This window comes from Ruditapes philippinarum, unplaced genomic scaffold (genome assembly GCF_026571515.1).
Source record: "Ruditapes philippinarum isolate M1 unplaced genomic scaffold, ASM2657151v2 ctg2428_1_1_1_1, whole genome shotgun sequence".
Taxonomy (NCBI): domain Eukaryota; kingdom Metazoa; phylum Mollusca; class Bivalvia; order Venerida; family Veneridae; genus Ruditapes; species Ruditapes philippinarum.
Window position 1 is genome coordinate 25,041 of NW_026864474.1, and position 22,777 is coordinate 47,817.

Here is a 22,777-nt window from a genome sequence, read left to right on the forward strand (position 1 = left end):
TTTGGTATGCCAGAACTTGAACTTCTTTCCTCAAAGTTGGAAGCAATCTCCTTTTGTTTTCAAATTTTTTTTCAACATTTTGGGAATGCCATGAGCACTATATGCAAAAGCATCATAAAAAGTCCAAATTGGGAAACTAATACTGCTGGACAGTTGATGAATAAAAGAATAGCTTCTATTTATTAGCTTTATATTCATATTTCTTGTATAAGTAATATCAAGGGATTCTTTTTTGAACAAAAATGCTTTTTGCAAAGAAAATCCAGTGATTTTTCTACTTTTCGCAACAACCCATACCCCTAAAATTGTGAATTTTTAGCACGATAATCTGTTAAATTGTGAAAAAATAAACAAGAATAAATCATCACCTGTAGTCACTTTATTTATATATTTTAATAATTATATTCATAGTTTCAACATTCTTCTTTTTATTCCCTCAAATATATCAATCAAATTCTCAAGATTGTCATTTGTCAGTTCATTATTTTGTTTGGTACTGAAAAGCAATCCTGCCAATTGTGAATTTTTTACACATTTTTGTGAATTTTTTTTATGTGTTTTTGGCATTGTGAAGAGGCCTTATTTCGAGGTCAAAATCAACCAAAAAAAATCACTGAAATCAACAACATAAATGCAGACTTTTATGCTTATCATTTGGAAATAACATATGTTTTCACTACCTGCGGGTAGTAACTTTCTAAGGGTAAAAGGTTTTCGAAGATCTACTACAAAATACATAAAGATGTTTCTCCCCTTTATTTCCGGGAGTAAATTAAGTGTTATGAATAAAGCAACAGTTGTCTACCTTTCAGGTCAGTTTGCTTGCATGATGGAGGGGCCTCCAATGGCAGAAGGGGTTGTGATGTCAACGGCACATAATGGTATAACTGTTCAGATTATACAAAGTACTGCAGGTGACCTCCCCACTCATGGAACTCCTCTTATTCAGGATCTGTATCATGATGAACCAGGGGTTGCACAAACCCTCTTAGATATAGCACAACCAGGACTTGTTTCGGAGGACCAGGTATTACAGGGGGTTTGAATTGTCAATTGTCCATCTTTAAATTTATGCCAGAAATCATAAATACTAGACATATATGGATTTTTTTAACAGCTACTTTTAAAACAAATAACTAGACATTCAGTGCTTATTTCTTTAAGAAATAAGCATCAAACATTTCTAAAACTGTTATATATGTATTTAAACCTTATAAAACTCATGTTTGTCCTTTCTAAGAATGAAAACTTTGTTTCTCAGGCATAATGTGCCTTTAAGTGGCATAAGGGATGTGCCTTTAAGTTGCATAATAGGGAATGAACCCTCAGAATAAGAGTGACTTTGTTTTCAGTATTGACTTCGTCTTGTTAACGAATGTTAATTCTTATCTTGAATTCTGTTAAAGCAGGTGGTTGATTTGGGGCATGTAGATGAAGCTGCCCAGCTACAAGATCCTAATGTTAAAAACGATGAGACAAGTGATAGGGGAGCAGGTGGTGATGTTCCTATGGAAGATGATGAAACTGTCTTAGAAAATGAAAAACAACAAGTGGCAAATGATTTAAGATCCCAAATAGCTGAACTAGTAAGCATTTTCACATAATTATCAGAATTCCAAATATTCTTGTTTTAAGTTCTAACAACCTTCATTTCTCAGAATTTTTCTATCTTTTAATCTTTTTACTTTTGCTTTCACCATTTCAGTGCCAAATTGATTAGGTTGCTTACTTTATGTAAATTTATTCCCCAACACTGTTGCATTCTTTTATGTTTGGAAATCATCCAGCAAGTTATGTAGAAATTTTGAGCGTAATCTTAATTTCTCAGATTGACTGAATTTGATAAGATTAAAAGTTCATTGATCATGTGAATATGATGTGATTGTATTTACTTTTGATTTGCAAGTTATCAGGTGGGTGTAGTTTACAGGGGCCTCTGTGACCAAGTAATTAAGATTACTGACTTTAATCACTCGCCTCATGTCATATCAGTTCCTGTCAGGGAATTTAGTTTATACAAATTTATTTTAGTTTGATTTTGGTAGCTGTAAGCTTATAGAAACATGCTCCAAACCGTTCCTGGAACCAACCAGTACTAAGCAATGAATGTAAAGATTCTTGCTCAAGGAACCAACGGCTTGCCCCTGACAGGGTTTGAACCCATGAGGCCAGCAATTCTTAAACGTGTTAACCACTCGGCTGCACCACCACTCATAAATTTGTCAGGGAAGTCGGATACTTTCATGAATGAAAGCTATCCAGTTAGCTTACAAAAGGCTTGTAGTTTTAACTGTTTTACTCAGGTTGTCCAGTCATGCCTGAAAAGATGCACAAAGCACCTGAGGTCTTCCTGGAAAGTTGACATTTGACCAGCTTTACTGTGTTGGTGTGTAAATGATAAAAAGCTAATTTGTTAAAAAAAACTGATAACTTACGAAAGAATGGTTTAAAGTAACTTCATTATTTTTTGGGGTAAAGGCAACATTACATATGTATGTTTGCCATGCACAATCTATGAAGCAAAATGTCAATTTATACCTTGTTCAGACAGATGTTGCTATTTTAGTTATGTGGGTACACTATTTTCCATGCATTAAGATATGAAATGTTTACACATTCATTTGTTGTTTTTTTAAGTGTCATCAACTGGCAGATTTAGGTGAGGAATGTTTCCTACTGTCCTTGAGGGTATCAGATGGTACCTGCCATCATGTTGGCTCTATTAAGGGAGATCACTTTTGTCTCTTACGACAAGAAATTGCTAAAGACTTTCACAACTTCTGTTTTGGTAAGCTATTTTTTTAGTATCTCATTGATGTGTATGTATATGGAATGACCGATAGTTTTGAAAATTTGATAAAAAGGTCTCAGTATAGATAATATCAATTATTTAATACCTATTATTGTTATTCTTGCATAAAAACTGAGCATGCATGTATATATTAATGGAGAACAAAACATGCATTTATTAATAGGTTATCATGACCATGCCCCATTGTTTCACATTTTTTAATATGCAGAATCCAGGGATCAATGTAAAACAGCTGAATGCAATGACGGCCCTGGTAGTTTTTATTATGAAAACTTAATTGTCAAATGATGTCTCACCAGCATGTGGAAGGCATCGAACACCCAGTGGTTTTTTTATATGAAGAACAAATAACAAAACATTTTTTACCTGATTTGGATGTATACTTTTATGTAAGAACAGCACAAATGCATTAACATATACAATAGCTCTAGAGGTTATTAAATCCTTCACCTTGCAGGCTCGGACTTCAAATGGGTCCTCCTGCTTCTGCATATGTTAATGCACAATAAGGTCCATTCTTCCTCTATTATGTTTTGATAAAATCTTGATAGTTGAATTTAGCAGTACTTTCCTTAGAAAGTATCATTTACTTTTATAGTGATTTCTTTAATAATTGAATAGGTAAGGCCTATTCATAGAGAGAAATGTTTTGATGAAGTTTTCTGAACATAACATCTTTTTTCCCTGGGGCATGGCAAAATTCCTTAATTACGTCTGATCTTGAATGTGGAATGTACTGGCAACTTGTCTCTCATCCCTGTATTTTTGTCACTTGCGAAGAAATTGGTAACTATCGGTTACTTATCCAATAAAGCTGACTGTGGATTGTGACCTTCAAGATAATTACCAAAAATGTGTTCGAATTGGCACAAAGACTATATAGACAACATGCATGTATAAATGTAGGAAAAACAATTAATTTCAAGGATGTTTAACTGATTACTTTTCAGGAATAGAAGATCTGCGAGCTGAAGAGGAAGAAGACTTTCAGGACATGCCAGATGATATAGAAGCTGATAACCAATTAGATGATGATGATGATGGTATATCTAACCAATTAGATGATGAACAACAAGAGCTCATGGATGTTAGTATGATGTTGATTAATGTTGTGAATTGTAGCAATACCTTACTTCCCAATGTTGCCAATATAGAGGCTAGTCAGCTTAAACACTCCCACAGTCTGACCTCACACTATGCTTTTACTAAAATTTATGTTTATATATAAAATTCTTCTATTCAGCACTGTACTGTTCTAAAGGGAACTTAGGACAAGTGACTTATATAGAAAATGATTAGTTTATACAAAATTTATTTTTTTTGTAGGAAACTATTGAACACTCACAAAATTATTCCTGGAACCAACTAGTACATAGCTATGAGTCTAAAGTTTCTTACTCAAAGCTTGCCACTGATGTGGTTTGAACCCATGCATCTAGCGATCCTTAAGTTACTAGTCTGATAGCCATACTGCAAATAGAATAATGTTTGAACACAATTATAGCAAAATGAAAAGTTATTCTGACACTCACCATTTATTAATACTTGGATGGGCATAATGATAGCTGATCATAAGCAGGTTTTAGTTATGTTATACCTCCTTAGTTATAAAATGGACTTCTTAGTACAGTATTATATACATGCGTATGATTATATGCCTGATAAGACTCATGATGGAAGAGTGAAATACATGCTTTATTCTATTATTTTAATGTGTATATTTAATCATCCAGTAACTCAATAAGTAGAGTCTACGACTGTGAATCGGGCGACCTTGCTTCGATTCCTGGATGGTGTTGGGCTGTTGGTCACTTTCTTTGTAATTGGCCATAAAATCCATTCTACGGTCATTCACACTGTACCTCTGCTCTGGCATGTACAGAACTAATAACTTCTTTGTGAAAGTAAAAGCAGCTAGTACTGGTTAACTGCTTGCCTGCCTTCACAGGAACAATACAGTGTCTGAACTGTGGTCTGGTGAATTTATAGTCACTTATTCTAGTTCATGAAAGGGTAAACTAACAACACCACCACAACAATGTGTATATTTTATTTTGAAGACTGAGAGTATTACAGATAAGTCAAAATCATCACCAGTAAAGCCTAAAATAATTGTGATCAAAAAGACGGCAGATGGTAAAAGTACAGAAGTAGATCACCAGTATGTTACAACTGTAAAGAAAGAACCCATTCCAGCAGGTACATGCATACATTTACCATTGCTCACTACACTTAATTATGATATATGCACTCAAACTTAAAATTAGTTTATACAAATTTATTTTACTTTGATTGTGTTGGAAAGCTGTAAAGCTTATTGAAACACTCTTGAATCCGTTCCTGGAACCAACCAGTACTAAGCAATGAATGTAAAGTTTCTTGCTCAAGGAAACAACGGCTTGCCCATGATGGGGTTTGAACCCACGCGGTCAGCAATCCTTAGATTACTAGTCCGACGCCTTAACCACTCGGTCACACCGCCACTCAGCCAAACTTAAAATTGATGACAATAAACTGTAAAAACCTGACATAAGACCATGTTGTTACCAAAGAAAGAACACATTCCAACAGGTCATTTAATACATTCTTCCTAGCTTTAATGGTAATAATTATATAATAATAATAAAGACTTTATTTAAAGTAGTAACATAGTTAGGCAAGCCCAGCCTTCCTGATGAGCCTCTATCAAAATGTACATATTTACAGTTACAAACAAAAGGTTTATATAAACAAAGAAATGTTTACTCACAATATTATTGTGTGTAAACAGAATATTATATTCTGGAACAAAATATTATGTTGGTATTTTAGGTATCGTTTAACCATTTGGCAATGTTAAGTGCGTGAGCCATTTGCCTTTAAAGAAAAATATTAACATGTATACAGGTGTTTTGGAAGATTCAAACAATAATTATTGCAGCAGATATAATATATAAAGTATTGTTAATGTCATCAAAAACAGATATTTTTTGTTGAATTTGTTAAGCTAAAAGTAATTGGTTTTTTTTTTTTCAAGACTCATTATGGGCTTAAATTTAAGAAAAAAATATATGAAGGAATTCTTGAAAATTTAAAAAATTAAAACTCTCGGGTCTTTGGTTTCTTTTTGAAAAAGTTTTTTACTAAACCTCAGTGGTTCTACTCAGGTTGTTTTTTTGCCTAAAATAATGTAAGAGGGAACAAAAAAAAAGCTTAAAATTTCGTCTTGATATACTGTGTATTTCCCATGTTAAAAAAAATTTTAAATTTTATAGTTTTTTTTTCCCCAAAATTAAAAAATAAGTTATATATAATTTTAAAATCAAGTGTTATTAAAAAATATATTACCTGTTTTAAAAAGGGTAAATTTTCTATTAAATGTATGTTTGTAATTTGTAATTTGAAGACAAGGGAAAAGGGGGTTTATTTAGAGCATACTTTTCCCCTGTGTGATTTGCAAAAATTTTATTATAGTCAAACAACTGAGGGTATGCCTTACTTAATTAACTTAAAGATGCACATGAAATTCAATTTAATGAAAAGCAGGATTCTTGAGTTGGTATCTGTTGTCAACTTGTTACAAGACTGTATAATTATTATTTTGGTGAAATTACATAATTTGAAACTGACCTGTTAAATGCATTATTTAATATATGCATTACTATTGCATAAAAGCTATTAAAGATATTATGCTGTGTATTACATTGCAATACATTTTCACTCATGGTAATTGTTAAATATAATTTGTTATTGTACAGTATGATGTACATGTACACATAATGGACAAATTCATCACAATTTTTCATTATCAATAGAGCAATACCATGAAGAATATGGGAATAGGGGAAATGACATGTATAAGAACTTTTTCTCTGTACTCTGATTCCATTTGATTGACCAGTGACCACATAACTATTTTCCGTACATTTGGTTACAGTTCTACAAAATTCTTTGAAAATTGTTATGAGCTGTGTCATGACAAAACCAACATAGTGCGTTTGCGACCAGCATGGATCCAAACCAGCCTGCGCATCCGTGCAGTCTGATCAGGATCCATGCTGTTTGCCATTAGTTTCTCCACTTGTAATAGAGTATGTAAGCGAACAGCATGGATCCTGATCAGACTGCGCGGATGCGCAGGCTGGTTTGGATCCATGCTGATCGCAAACGCACTATGTTGGTTTTGTCGTGACACGGCTCATATATCTTCAACATTTGTTTTACAGCAACACAAACTGAAAGAACATGACGAAAGTGACTTTGAGTGTGAACATTGTCCCAGGGTTTTCTCATTAAAGAAAACACTTGAACGCCATCTAGTGGATGCCCATGCAGAGGGGGAGGATCATAAACATCTGTGTGATACATGCGTTATCAATTTTAAGAGTAAAGAGGCACTTTATCAGCATATAGAAAGTAGGTCTAGTCTTGGTGATATGATCTCTAAATGATCTTGTTTATGCCACCAATGTACAGCTGTATCGGGCTACACATTCTCTATATATTGACAGCTTGGTGTGAAAGGGTCTTAACTCCTTCTTTATTTCATATGTGTTACAACTCTTTTGCACCAAGCCCTTGATATGTAGACTGATGACTAAGAAATAGATATCCATATTAAATAATCTAAATATAGCTGCAACCTCATTGGTCCAAAAAGTAGTCAACAAAGCAGTTTGTAAAATCATATTCAATGGGTGTAGTGTCATATTCACTGGCTGAATTGGATTTCCCAATCTAAAATTAGATTAAGACTCTTTCAATTACCATACATATTGTAGCCTTTTAATTACTTGTAAGCAGAAAAAAAAGTTGTTGCATTTTATTCTTAATGGCATATTTCTCGGTTAAAATAACATAACTTTATTATAATAGTTAAAAGTTACTCCGTAATGATGAGTATCAATATGAATAACATGTACTTGTCTATAGGAATAAGTTTAACTATATTGAGGGTAAAAGTAATTTTCCTTAATAAGGTAAAACAAAAAAATATATTGAACAAAAGATAATTGTTGGGTTTTTTTTGTGTGGGGAAATAAAGAGTTAAGTACCTGTATGTTTAAAGCTTGAGTGCGGTAAATATTATTTCAGTGAACCACAATAGGGAGAATCCTATGAAATGCGATGTCTGTGAACAAACATTCATGCATGTTCAATGTAGGGGACTTTTGTATTGTTTGCAATACTATGATAATTTCTTGTTATTTTAGTGAACCACAATAGAGAAAATCCTATGAAATGCGATGTCTGTGAACAAACTTATGAGGATATTCAACATCTGATGGAGCATAGGAAGATTCACTTTGACTATGTATGCTTCTGTAACAAATGTTGGCAAGGTTTCTTTGATTACCTGGAGCTGGAAGCACATGTACAGGTACTAAAATCATAGTTTCCTTGTTTATTGTGATATGATATGTTTGTAATGTATGAGGTATCTGTTGTGTGCCTTGTATTTATATGGCAAACAATCTTTGATATTGTTACTGTTGTCACTGTTGAATGATTTAGTCAGGATCACTTTTAAGGCTACTAAAGTTAAATAGTACAGCTATTAACCATAAAACGTAATTAATAAAAAAGCATATAAACACCAGAAGATATCAGAACCTCAAGTACAGTTAATCTTATTTATTAAGATCTTCAATCTGGTAAATAAATGTATAAAACGTATAAAAATTAAATACTGTGAAACAAATTATCGTCCATGGTTTTGTTACTGTAATGAGTTTATCAATGTTAAGATGTTACAGAAGGGGTTATTCTAGTTAAATCATCTAGTGGAATATTTATTTAGGGGAATGTTCAGGTTTTGGTCATTTCCGAAAAATACTATAAAAAGATAGTTTTATATATATTTTTCAGTCAAACTGTAGATATAAAGAAGCGTTGTTCAAATGTGACATCTGTGGAAAGAAGTTTACTAAACTGGGAAGTATTGGCAAGCACATTGACACCCATCCTGTACATTCTCCACATGTTTGTAGAATGTGTGGTCGTGGCTTCGAATCGGAGAAAGAGCTGAAATACCATAGAAGTGGTGCACATATCATCCGACCATATAAATGTGAATTTTGCGATAAAACCTTCAAGAAAAAAGAAAGTTTGATTGAGCATCGTCGACTTCATATCCGCATTCCAAACATGCCTGTTCATCGGGAAATGGTTATGTCAGCAGGTGGTAGTAATGAGTTTGTTGATGTAGTAGAAGATGAAGATGAGAGTTTTGGGGAGAAGTTTGAGTGTGAGATGTGTGGTATAGTTCTTAACACACAGAGTTTACTAGATCAGCACAAACACCAACACGAGACTGCTACAGAGCAGTACAAGTGTGACCTCTGTAGTAAAATATTCTTCTCCCTCGATCTCCTGAACATTCACTGTAAGAGAGAGCATAAGGTCATCCTGAACCCTAAGGTAGGTACTTGCTTTTTTTTTGGGAGGGGGGGTCAAAAGTTAGTTTAAAAAGTATTGCACTTACATCAAAATGATTTTTGATACACCCAAAGAAACTTTGGGTAGTATTATGGTATGACGTTAATAGAGTTATGCCCATTGTTGATTTAATATACTGTAAAATTACTGGTTTCTGCATGATAACTTTTGAAGGATTTCAGTGATTGTGTTTATACTTGGAATGCGAATATGTTATGTCTAATACAAGTTAAGTTTCATTTTTGAAGCAATCATATAACTATTGATGAAGTTATTACTAAAAATTGAAAAATTGTTAGAGAAATTGCATATCAGACAGTATTGTCTTCTGTTTACACTAGTGCTAGAAAAACCTTGTCTTACACCCCCTATGTAAACAAGTTGCGTGTTATAAATGAGGTGAGTCCTACACACCTTTTATGAATGAAAAGCCTTCTGAGGATGATGTCCTTGTGTCGTTATGAATGAAGTTGTAAATTAATGTACTACTATAAGAAAAAAGTGCTGAATAGAAATAGAAGTTTCTTAATTTCTTTTCGTAATATCATTAATTTGTAATATGCAAGAAAAAGAATCAAACACCGGCTGTTGTCTTAGACAGGAATATCTAGCTCTGGGTAACTGTTAAGGGGAAACTTGGCAGAGCCTATTTACCGCCAGAAACAGTAACAGTACGCTCAAGCTAGATATTCCTGTCTGTACTGGCGGCCGGTGTAAGATTCTTATATAATTGTTTTATAATAAAACTTAGTTTATAGCAAGTTTATGTAGAGATTTCATTTCTTTTTAGAATGATGGACAAAATTTAGATGTAAATGATGCAGAGATGTGTGAGTGGGAAGGTTGTAACAAGACTTTCTATGACAGGACAAAGTTACGTCAGCATCTGAAGTACCATGAGCAACGTGCAGACAAAATTGCGCGTGGGATTAATGTGCTAGGCAAGAAATCCTCTACAAGATGTGAAGTATGTGGAAAAGTTCTGAAGTACAAAAGTTACTTGAAGGCCCATATGCTGAGTCACTACAAGGAGCATCCTTATCAATGTGAGATCTGCGGACAAGCTTATCCCAACCCTAAACGCTTAGAAGATCATGTCAGGTATTTGAAATTATATAGTTTTTAACTTCAACAGAAAATGTCTTTCTGTGCTCAACCCCTACCTTACTTTAGAGGTTTCATTGAAACATTTATAGAAAGTGATTGTTTTGACTTGTCTTTTTTAGGTTGACTATCATATCTTTATAATTAGGAGAGCTGTCCTACTCATTCGAAGAATCGGTGTCTGCGTCACAATTCTGGTGAAGTTTTACTAACCACCCCTCTTATTTCCTTTCCTCTTTGAGATATTGCTTTGAATACTTGCTTGTTGCAGTCATCCCCACTTATAAGAGGACATAAATTTCTCATGGATTTTGACAAAATTATACCCCTTTTCAACTTCAGATTTCAGTGTTTTGTTCAACCCTACTTGTTCCCTTTGAGATATTGCTTATTTAAGTTTTTTTTGTTGATAAAGTTATGCCTCTTTTTCAACTTTAATTTGGTTAAGTTTTTCATAGGTGACAGCCCGCTTATTTCCTATACTCGTTCAGGTATTGCTTTGAAACTTAAAAAGTTAAAATACATGCAAGTTACCCCTATTTTAGAGCAAGTTCTTTAAATAGTGGAGTACTTAGTCTTTAATACAACTCTTATATAATTTTGACGGAATAATGACCCTTTGATTTTCACATAATCAGTTTTAGCTGAAAAGTTGGTTTTGTCACTAGATGTCCCTCCTTACATAGCTCAATCCTTATAATGGACTGGCTTCCCCCATTACTTTTACATTTTTCCATTTTAGTCTGACCTAACTGTAGTATGTCATTATGGCTAGCAAATTGAAAGGGTTATAAAGTGCTTACCATATCAACAATCATGTTAATAGAGTTTGGAGATTTTGATATGAAAAAGTAAACATTTGTAAATTTTATATTTTTCTTCAAGTTGTCTATTTTTTGTTTTCATCTATTGAATGTTATTACATGTACAGGGTATTTTTTGTAAAAAGGCCTGGGTCTGTTCATTTTGTGAAAAAAAGCATGATATGTCATAAAATTGTGAAAAAATTACATCATATTTGCCATTTTGCAGCATTTTGAAACCTGAAACGGTGTGTGATCAGGGCTTTTTTTCCCTTCTATAGTAGGGGCCATTATAGGGCTGCTTCCTCAAAGAAAAATTATTTAAAATCATGCAGTTTTCTCCAAAAATTGAATTTGCATAAAGTTTTTTCTTCCCTTTTGCAAATATACTGTGTAATTTTCCCCAAAAATTAAGGGAAGGGCTTCTTTCCCAGCCTGTGGAAAAAAGCGCTAGCGATGAACGCTTGATTATAATTACTGACCTGTGTAAAATCTGCTTCGAGTCAGTACTTTAACCCGGTAAACATGCACAAGCCAAGTTTACTCAATTTAAAGTATTTATGTTTTTGTAATTGACAAAAGTCAAGTGTTATTGGAAAGTAAACAATGAATTTGAAAGACAAAGTCCCAATAGTTTGTGAAATTTCTTTTGAAATTGTGAATATTTTCCCATCGCTTTGTGAAAAAAAGTGCAATTGTGAATTGTGAAGGGGTCAAGCATTTTTATAGAAAAAAAAATGCCCTGCATGTATATGTGACATTATAGTTGTATGTTACTATGTCTGACTGATGTACTGTCCATTTCTGATAATGCCTTCATTCATATACAAATAGTCTTATAATTCTTGTTAATCTATTGTAATTTGTCAATCATATTTACAGAGTACATAAAGGTGAGAAGCCATTTAAATGTCGTGTATGTGAGAAGAGTTTTACATCAACTGCTCTACGTAACCAGCATATGGTGGTTCATTGGGGACATAAGACGTATATCTGTGACGTATGTGGTAAAGGATTTATGAGTCGTAAACATTTTAAAGATCATATGAGAATACATGACGGAGAGCAACCTCACAAATGTGAAACCTGCGGCAAAGATTTCATCTACTACAGGTATATATACTATCATACTATCTGATGTCGGCTCTTACCACCCTAATGTCTTAAACTGACTGGTCTATCTTTCAATCTGGACAAGACCTTTTAACATTTGTAGGGAAATTTACAAAATAAATACTGACTGAATAGCAAACAGTGCAAACCATGATCAGACATCATGCATGTCAGATTACCTTGGTCTGCATGCACTGGTCAAATGGGTAGAATAAAGTTACTGTCAATAGGTTATAGCTTAAGTAAGAAAATATTTTATATTGTGAGTTTGTATTTTATACAATTTGTACATAAAGTTTCTTTGTCAGTGTGTCAGAATGTGTAAAACGTAAAATACATGATAACTTAAAAACTCCAGGGTATTGCGAGTCGTCTTGAGAAATGCCTAAATAATTTTGTTTTTGTCATAGCTCACATCATATTTGGTTAATACAACAAGCATTAGATGTAAAGAATGAAGATTTCAAATGTTCAGTTTTTGGGCAAAATATATTTTCTGTTAGGTTTAAAGATATTATCTCTTAAACCATTTGTTGTTTATCCCTGACTTCACTAAAAGGTGTGAGGATATTTGCAGTTACTTGGGTCAAAAGCAGATTTGATAACTTGTAAGAAAACTGCTTGCTGATATACTTAACCTTCAGACAGCAAATCCCAAACAGTTTTAATTTATATCATCTTAATAAATTATATTGTAACAGAAAAAAATTTGATTTTTTCTGTAGGAGTTTAGTTCGACATATGCTTGTGCACATAGACCCTAGAGAAAGACCAAAACCATATAAATGTGAATATTGTAACAAGGAGTATACAGAAGTGACTGGCTTTAAACATCATATGAGAGCTGTTCATACAGGTATTGTGCCATACAAATTACCATTGCTTTTAGTTTGTTAATGCTGTAGGAAAGGCCTCTGTGGCTTAATAGGTACGGTCACTGACTGTTAACCTAAATAGTGTTACTAATGTTTTTAGTTACATCTCAGTATATGGTATTAATCCTTTAAAGGCTTTATATTGTACTAAATGTACAACGTTTTTCAGCTCTTTATGAATGAAGAGAAAGTAAAATAGATGTAATGTTTCCTTAAATGTCTATGAAGTAATGTAAATTTATTTTCATATAGAGTTCTTCCACTTTTAGCTTTTTTAGCACATTTTTTATTGGGTTTTACAGTTGATTGTAGGATCCAAAGTTATATTTGTTTATTTCTTGATATTTCTCAGGTGAAACACCATTCCAGTGTGACATATGTGGCGAGTCATTTCATCGTAATGATAAATTGAAACGTCACATTAAGTCTCGTCATCACGTTGCCAAAGGCAACAAGGAGTTAATAGTGACAACAAGACGAGCATCACACGGATTTCCAGTCATTGTGAAAGCTGAGAATGAACATCAGGAAGATTTACTAGAGATTGTGGAGGGAAATGAAGTAGAGGGAGGACAAAATGAGCTACATGTAGATGTAATCCAACAAGAAAATGATGGGCAACAACAAGTATACCTTATAGGTAAACAGTATGTTATGTTTCTTGTAGTTTAAAGGTAGTGTTAGGTAAATTAGGTCTTATGTTGCTGGGTAAATTAGTAGCTTTGTATCATGAAGTATATCAACATATGCAGTGACTAATCTAGAAATTCCTTATAATGCGTCGGATGACGCACATGTTTGAAAACAATGAGTCCTGTAGCAAAATCAATGAGTCATGTAGCAAAAAAAATGCGTCTTTTTAATAGCAGATCCTTGACATGATTTGCATGTTTTTATAACAAGCGATTAAGTAATTAAAGTGCATAAAAACGTTATTTTTGGTACTAATATTAATTGCAGGCAAAACAATTTTTATTGGCTGCTCAAAAATCTAATTTTCATAATTTATATTTTCTTACTACTTATGTCTAATACTGTGCATTATCCATTTTAATTGTTCGTAATTTGCACAAAATGTCCCTCTCACACTGTATACATACTGACGACTTTTATTGCTCCTTGTATGCCCCTGTGTAGAAAGCATACACAGACAGACCTTTTGATCATGAAAAAGTCATGCACAATGTTACCCTGATTGGTTAATCACCCTGTCAAATATTCTGATGACGTAATAGACATCTTTTTTTTTTACACTCCGCGTGAACTTGAGTGACCTTAGGGGAAATCATTACACACCTGTCAGATTATACTGTAACTTACAGCATTTCTTAAAATAGCAACACTTTTTTTCAGTTACCGATAATTATTTAAAATATTAAGTAGATAAATGATTTTTTGTTTGCTTAATTGGATTAAATTTACGGTAGTAGAAATGCAGTAGTAGGTGGGAAAGGGATTAGGTAAGTAGATAACTTGGAAAAATGCTAGATAGGGAAATGGATAAACTCAAGAATACTGTATGCGTAATTACAGAGGAATGGGTAACCTGTTGCTGTTGGTACCAGTTTTGTCTGGATGACTAAATAACATACAATATAAGTCTGATGCGCCTTTGGCCATTTGCTGACGATTTTCCTGTGCCCTTCTCACTTTTTAGCGCCAATGTCTGCATATTTCACCATTGTAGGCCAATCGCTCTTATGCAAAATTGACGCTCTGATTGGCTAATGCCGATAATGGGCGGTTACCGATCACAAGCAACAATTGCTTGGGATTTAACGTTTCAAGCAAATGGGGGATTAGTCTTGCACCTGATATCATCGGAAATTAAATTATTCAACTGAAGAAATTGAAAAATTATTCAACTAATGAAATTAAAGTAATCAATCTGTACATAGAAATCACTAATCGTGATATTTTGGATTATAAACTTCCTGATTAGCATGCGTCAGATTGAACGCACATATTTTGAAACTGTGCGTCTTTTTCGATTTTTATGCGTATTTTACGCAAGATGCACATCTAGATTAATCACTGCATATGTATGAGGCACTCAGCGTCACAGTGGTCATATTTGTTCCTAGTCATATTTCCTCAATGTATGTAGAAGTCATTCTTTAGATATGTCTTAGGTTGTTGAACATCTTTTGTAACAAATAATAATAAAATCCTTCAATGGATGTAAAAGATAAGCTCCTGACAAAATGTTCACTACAATAAGACTTAAATATTAAAATATAATACATATCCTTTACATATGTAAAGGACCACCTCTGTGGTCAAGGGGTTAGAGTGGATGACTTCTAATCCAGTTACCTCTCTGGCGTGGGTTCCATCCCTGGGAGATGGGTTGAAAGTTTAGCACAGAGGAAGGTAGTCTAGTACAGTCAGGGTTGTCATTAACATTTTTTACAGAAGGTTTGTTTTGAACTTGAGGCGGTCATTTCTGTCTTTATCATGCATAACAAAGAGTGTTTTCTTAATTTTGAGGCGGCCCATAATGCATTTGAGACAGGCATTTTGGCCTCCTGCCGCCTCTTAATGACAACCCTGAGTACTGTTGTAACTCTCCAGGAACGATGGTTTGGAAACCACCTGCCTATATGATTGAAATACTGTTGGAAAAGGCGTAAAATGAAACAAACAAACAAAAATATATGTAAGGTCAAGGCTACTGATAACTGGGGACAACTATTTGAAATGTTATTTACGTTACATTAAAAATGAACACATTATAGCAACTAAATCTTTATGTGTTTTGCAGGCTTAGGACAAGGAGGAGAGGCAGCCTATTTACAGGAAACACAAGTGATTGAAGGTCCTGATGGCACAAGATATATAATAGCAGGATCAGGCGAGGAACTACAAGTTATTGAGTCTTCTAACTTACAAGTTACTGAGGTAAAGGTTTTTTTTTCATACACAATATTTTAAGATAATACTACATTTGTCAGTTACTATAAACAATTAAGATCTAATGAGCAAAGATTAGTTTTAACCCTAAAACCAAGACTTGGTTTATGCAGAAAATCTCTATCATATTCAGGCTCAAGAGTTTGGAACTCCCTCCCAATAAATGTAAGAAATTCCACCAACTTACAGACATTCAAAAATAATAATCTGAAATGGTGCTTCTCATCTCAGTTGAGTTAAGAGGTCACACTTGTACAATAAAGTAAATTTTATATTCTAAATGTTCACATTCATATTTTCTTATAACAGTCTTTTCAGTAACTTGTTTTTTATGCTGTATAGCAATTTGTAAATCTTTTGTTGTTTAAGAAAAACACTGTTTGTTACTGAACATATTTGATATAGGCTCATAGGGAAGACTGGGCTTGACTAAATGTAATGTGTCTTTAAATAAAGTCATTATTTTTTCTACTACTACCACTATTATTATCATTATTATTATCATAATTGTTATTATTATTATTATAATTATTATTATTATTATTATTATTATATCTACTAAAGTTCTAGTATGTTATATTAAATGATCATAGAAAAGGTCACACTTGGTGGTTAAAGGTCAATATTTTGTCTGTTGAAGGGTATATTTTGCGTTCGGTCCATAATTTTTTTCATTGTCCAAGGGATTTTAAAATACTAGGTGTTCACAATAAAAAGATGGCATGTTATAGATAATGCACAACACATCGATCCCAACCTCCAAGGTCAAGGTCACACTTTGGGGTCAAACCTAAACACAGTCTGTTATAGAGTATATTTTGTTTCCAGTTCAATAACTTGTTCATCAGTAAAGGGATTTTGTAAAAACTTAACACAAATAAATGTTCACAAGAATAAGATGATGTGTCATGCCCAAATCCGGTCAAGGTCACACTTGGAAGTCAAAGTCTAACAGGGTATGATGCCAAGTAAGGCTCAAGCAAAGAAAATACAAAATGTCGTTGGTGAATTGATACCATGATCGATAAAAAAGTTACAGACAAGAAATGTACTCTAAAACTGAACAAACAACATTTATTTAAAATTAGATTTTTCTTTGTAACATGCTCAAAAGGGTGAGATTGACGTAACAAACAACATTTTATTATATTTGTAGCATGTTCAGGAGGGTGAGATTGTAGAGGGAGGAGTTATACAGCAGATACAACAAGTGGAACATATAAAGGATTCTAGTAGTGGAAATATTTTGGTCATGAATGATGGTGAAGAACAGACATTAAGTACATTAGCAAACATGGCGAGTGAAGCTTCAGTGGTTAAATTAGACTAGAATTCTATCATCATGGTTATTTTTTGACAAGTTTTAAATGGTTATTTGTTTAAAGAACATGTTAATTTTTAGCTCGACTATACGAAGTATATGAAGAGCTGTCCTACTTGCTCCGGCGTTGGCGTCCAGATTTCAGATTAAAGTTTTGGTGCAGTAAAATATTTTTCACTATAACTTTGTCATTTCTTAAGGTATCAACTTCAAACTTCAAATATATGTTCCTTATAATTCAAGATTTATCACCCCTTGAACTTAGAATTTTCCTTAAAAATAATATTTTTTACTGTTACTTCTTTATTTCTTAAGGGATCACCCTCATACTTCAAATATATGTACCTTATCATCATCCCCATCTTATGTGACAAGGTTCGTAACTCTAGCACAAATAATTTCAGATTTATCTCCCCTTGAACTTAGAATTATCCTTTAAAAAATATTATTTTTTACTGTAACTTATTTATTTCTAAAGGGATCAACTTCATACTTCAAATATATGTACAGTCAACTATCGTTATCTCGACATCGCTTTTCTCGATATTTCGTTATCTCGATCATATTTTGAAAGTCCCGATTTTCTTCTTGCTTTATCTATATTGGAAATATTTGTTTATCTCGATATTTTTATTTCGATATTTTCAGTATCTCGATGTAAAATTTCAGCCCCAACAATTATTTTCACACTATTTTCTTTTGTTTATCTCGACTAATAGTTTTCTTTCTTCTGTTCCCTTCAGACGTGTGAAAAACACAAACAAGACGATAATTGCTCAATAGCGCGTGTCATAATGATGATTATGTTTGTAATAAGTTAAGCTGTTTTTATAAAAGTTATTTAGCGTGTTGATTGACTTATGTCCAAAATGAGTGAATGTTACATTCTTTATAAATATACGAACTCTGTATCAATCAATTAGGACTTTAAAATGTAAATAAAATAGTGAAAGAATAGAAACGCTATCGTTGCAATATAGTTTTACAACATCACCACTAAATCAATCAGCGGTCGAACAATCTCGAGAAAGACCCGATAAATACCGAGGAGAATATCCGGATCAACCACCCTGAAAACAATGTTTACACTACATTGGTGTATTACTGAGTAAACCTCACTATGTGTTTTTATCACAGACACCCGTATTTCCGCTGGTAAACATCAGCTAATGTTACTGTGTTAAATATTGACTAGGCATATGAAAGCAAGACATGGGGATATCATAGTTTATTTGACATAAGGTATGCACATGTCTTTTTTAAAAATTAGTTTCTGCCTTACTCAAGCCTAATATGTTTATCTCGACATTTCGTTATCTCGATATTTTTTGGACGGTCCCGATGACTTCGAGATAACGAGAGTCGACTGTACCTTATCATCATCCATATCTTATGTGACAAGGTTCATAACTCTAGCACCAATATTGCAAGAATTATCTCCCCATAAACTTAGATTTTTTTACTAGAAAAATGTTATTTTTTACTATAACTTTTTTAGTTTTAAAGGTATCTACTTCAAACTTCAAATACTTATTCCTTATCATCAATTACATTTTATGTGACCATGTTCATAACTCTTGAAGCAATTTTCACAGATTTATCTCTCTTTGAACTTAGGATTTTCTTGAAGAAATATTATAACTTCTTTACTTTTTAAAGTATCTACTTCAAACTTTAAATATATATTTCTTATCATAACACACATGTTGTGTGACAAGGTTCATAACTCAAGCGTGACTATTTCTAGAATTATTTCCCTGGATCTTGGAATTTATGTTAACAAATGTTATTTTTTTTACTATAACTTAATACAATTTAATACATAATTGATTTTTCTTTCATAGTTTTGTCCTCCTTACTGTGTCCAGTATTTTATCAGTCGAGCTTGGCTGTCTCCTGTGACAGCTCTTGTTATTAAATGTTAAATCTTATATTATTTACATTAAAAGAAGAGAACAAACATAATGATATTACCTACATATCCGTAGTTACGTACATAGAGGTAATTCATGTTTTTGTGTCGCCTTGAAAAAGTCAACATGTAAGGTTACTTTTGTTGGCGGGGATGTCTCGGCATCCTCATAGTCTTGCTTCTTGCATGCTTCTTTCAATGACCTGAAGGAATCGATATTTTGTACTCCTTATTTTTAGCTCACCTGTCACAAAGTGACAGGGTGAGCTTTTGTGATCGCTTTTTGTCCGGCGTCCGTCCGGTGTATATCCGTCCGGCGTCCGTAAACTTTTACTTTAAATGACATCTACTCATAAACACTAAGCCAATTTCATCCAGACTTCACAAGAATGTTCCTTTGGTGGTCACCTTTGAAAATTTTTGTTCACAGAAATTAATTCCATGCAGAACTCTTGTTGCCATGGCAACCAAATGAAAAAAAACTTTAAATATCTTCTTCTAAAAAAGCCAAAGAGCTAGAGCTTAGATATTTGGCATGAAACATCTTCTAGTGAGTGTCTACCAAGTTTGTTCAAATAAAAGCCCTGGGGTAAAAATTGGCCCCGCCCCAGGGGGTCATTGATTTTCCCTATATGCATATAATAAAATCTTATAAAATCTTCTTTTAAAGAACCCAAAGAGTTAGAGCTGCGATATTTAGCATGAAACATTTTCTAATGGGTGTCTACCAAGTTTGTTCAAATAAAAGCCCTGGGGTCAAAATTGGCCCGGCCCCAGGAGGTCATTGATTTTCCCTATATGCATATAGTAAAAAGTAAAAAAATCTTCTTTGAAAAAACCCAAATAGCTAGAGTTTAGATATTAAGCATGAAACATCTTTTAGTGAGTGTCTACAAAGTTTGTTCAAATAAAAGCCCTGGGATTTAAACTGGCCTCGCTACGGGGGCCTATATACAGGTGAGCGACTTCAGGGCCATCATGGCCCTCTTGTTTTAGTTATTTCCCTTTGTTAATTTTCATACTTTATAACTTTCCGGGACGTTTCAAATTCTCCTATAGTAAAAAAAAGCTTTGGACATGAAACTTCATAGGATAATAGATTTCATTTAGAAGAAGTGCAGTGTTTTAAAGCCAGTAGTCTGAACTTCAGGATTATTTAGTTATTGCCATTTGTTAATTTTCATACTTTATTTTTGTCCAGGCCAATTCTCCTACACTTTAAAAGCTATTGACTTGAAACTTCATAGGATGATAGAATTTATTGAGAAGAAAGCATCGCACAATAACTTATTCTCTGCACTTAATGATGTTTGAGTTATTGCCCATTGTTCATTTTCTTACTTAATAGGCTTGTTTATAGCATAACTTAGTCACTATAAGTTTGACTCAAAATTTGGTATGTAAGTTTTTTCATTGCTCGAAAATCCATCAGAGAGTTTTTCATTTAATTTGTCAGTGTAAAACTTTTCCATGGTTTTTATACTCCCCCAAAAATTTCGGGGGAGCATATAGTCGTCAGGTTGTCCATCAGTCCTTCCGTACGTATGTACGTCCCGAATTTGTGTCCGGCCCATAACTTTGTTATTTGAAGTCAGATTTTGCAACTATTTAACAGAAATGATCAAATTATTGAGACAACATGTCACACGCAACATTTGGGTGGCTACCTTGAAGGTCAAGGTCACAGCATGACCTTGCAGCAAAATTGTGTCCGGCCTATCACTTTGTTATTTGAAGTCAGATTTAACAACTATTTAACAGAAATGATCACCACATTAAGAAGACGTGTAGCGCATACCTTGAAGGTCAAGGTCACAGCATAACCTTGCGGCAAAATTGTGTCCGGTCCATAACTTTGTTACTTGAAGTTGGATTCGCGCGCAATATTTGGGTCGCTACCTTGAAGGTTGTGGTCACAGCATAACCTTGCAGCAAAATTGTGTCCGGCCCATCACTTTGTTATTTGAAGTCGGATTTTACAACTATTTTACAGAAATGATCACCACATTGAGAAGACGTGTAGCGCAACATTTGGGTTGCTACCTTGAAGGTCAAGGTCACAGCATGACCTTGCAGCAAAATTGTGTCCGGTCAATAACTTTGTTACTTGAAGTTGGATTTTACAACTATTTAACAGAAATGATCACCATATTGAGACGACGAATCACACGCAAATTTGGGTCGCTACCTTGAAAGTCAAGGTCATAGCATGACCTTGCAGCAAAATTGTGTCCTGTCCATAACTTTGTTATTTGAAGTCGGATTTTTCAACTATTTTACAGAAATGATCACCACATTGAGAAGACATGACGCCTGCAACATTTGGGTGGCTACCTTGAAGGTCGAGGTCACAGCATGACCTTGCTTTAAAATTGTGTCCGGCCCATAACTTGGTTAATTGAAGTTGGATTTTAAAACTATTTCACAGAAATGATCACCATATTGAGACGACATGTGGTGCGCAACATTTGGGTTGTTTTTTAACTTCAAACTTTGTCTGTGACATAACTCTGACACTATAAAAAGTATAGCTTCCTGTGTCCAAAACCTATTCGGGGAGCATCTACCGGTTCAACCAGGTCTTGTTTTATTTTTGATAATATAACAGTTTTATTAATCTTGATGTAACATCATTACAATCAGCTAAAATGCCACTAAAATTACATGTACATCACAAGAGTAGTGTTTGTAAATAACCTATATTTAAGAAGAAAATGCCTAACTGACAGCTATACTGTTGACAAGGCAACAAATCCAACTCGCAGAGTTCTAGTTTCTATGAAAATATGATTTATTTTCATCGAGAGATATGAAAATAAAATTAATATTTTTATAAGTGAATGTATATTTTATGAAAATAAATCCTGTCTTGTAGAAAATTTTCAGGAAATTTTCTGTTTATTTAATTATCACCTTACAATTCAAAAGGTTTCTCCTTTAATGTTGTGTACTGCCTGAATTTAGAAGAAAGTAGTCTGGAATTAAACGCATTTTATTTCATCAATATTTCATTTAAAAGTATTATAATAAAACCTGTTATCCTTACTTAATCATTTGTGAAAAAATAAGCCTATTGTTATGTAAATTGACAATGTAAATGTTAAAATCATACTATGTTTGTTGATTATCATTTATAACAGTATAAAATATGGTGTATTAATTTCAAATGTATATTTGATTTTGTGATTACATAAATTTATACTGATTAAGTTCTTTGGGTACATGCATATATATTTTGTGCTAAGATCAAATAAAATCAAATATATGTTAGACTGAGAGTCATCTCATAGCATTGTGAGTGTTTATTTTAACTGACAAATTGATTTGTTTATCCTTACTATTGAATGAAAATAAAACATGATAAAATTACGTTTTAATTTCTTATATTTTATCACCAATTATTGTAAAAAAAGACCCACTTCTAAAAGGTGGGTACATGTACATTTCGTTAGTAGACATGTGTTTTTTTGTTCAATAACCAAGGCGCAGTTATATGACCAAGTATTA

General features: G+C 33.3%; 1 protein-coding gene across 1 annotated transcript; it reads left to right on the plus strand.

Moving 5' to 3' along the window:
- Nucleotides 1–781: 781 nt before the first annotated feature.
- LOC132725734 (zinc finger protein 43-like) lies at nt 782–22,475 on the plus strand. Its single transcript, XM_060710922.1, has 15 exons — nt 782–1,027; nt 1,407–1,586; nt 2,638–2,788; nt 3,763–3,899; nt 4,873–5,011; nt 6,266–6,279; nt 7,018–7,207; nt 8,005–8,171; nt 8,660–9,211; nt 10,020–10,330; nt 12,019–12,249; nt 12,975–13,105; nt 13,477–13,764; nt 15,889–16,025; nt 17,194–22,475. Exons 1-15 carry the CDS (start codon nt 782–784, stop codon nt 17,365–17,367), a joined length of 3,048 nt encoding a protein of 1,015 aa, XP_060566905.1. The 3' UTR covers nt 17,368–22,475.
- Nucleotides 22,476–22,777: the final 302 nt, after the last annotated feature.

What these genes read in the sequence shown, in the direction of transcription:
- LOC132725734 (XM_060710922.1), top strand. Translation starts at nt 782, where the DNA reads ATGAATAAAGCAACAGTTGTCTACCTTTCAGGTCAGTTTGCTTGCATG. An exon ending in CTTTCACAACTTCTGTTTTG is followed by an intron (nt 2,789 to 3,762) that starts GTAAGCTATTTT and finishes ATTACTTTTCAG; the next exon opens with GAATAGAAGATCTGCGAGCT. An exon ending in CGCTTAGAAGATCATGTCAG is followed by an intron (nt 10,331 to 12,018) that starts GTATTTGAAATT and finishes TCATATTTACAG; the next exon opens with AGTACATAAAGGTGAGAAGC.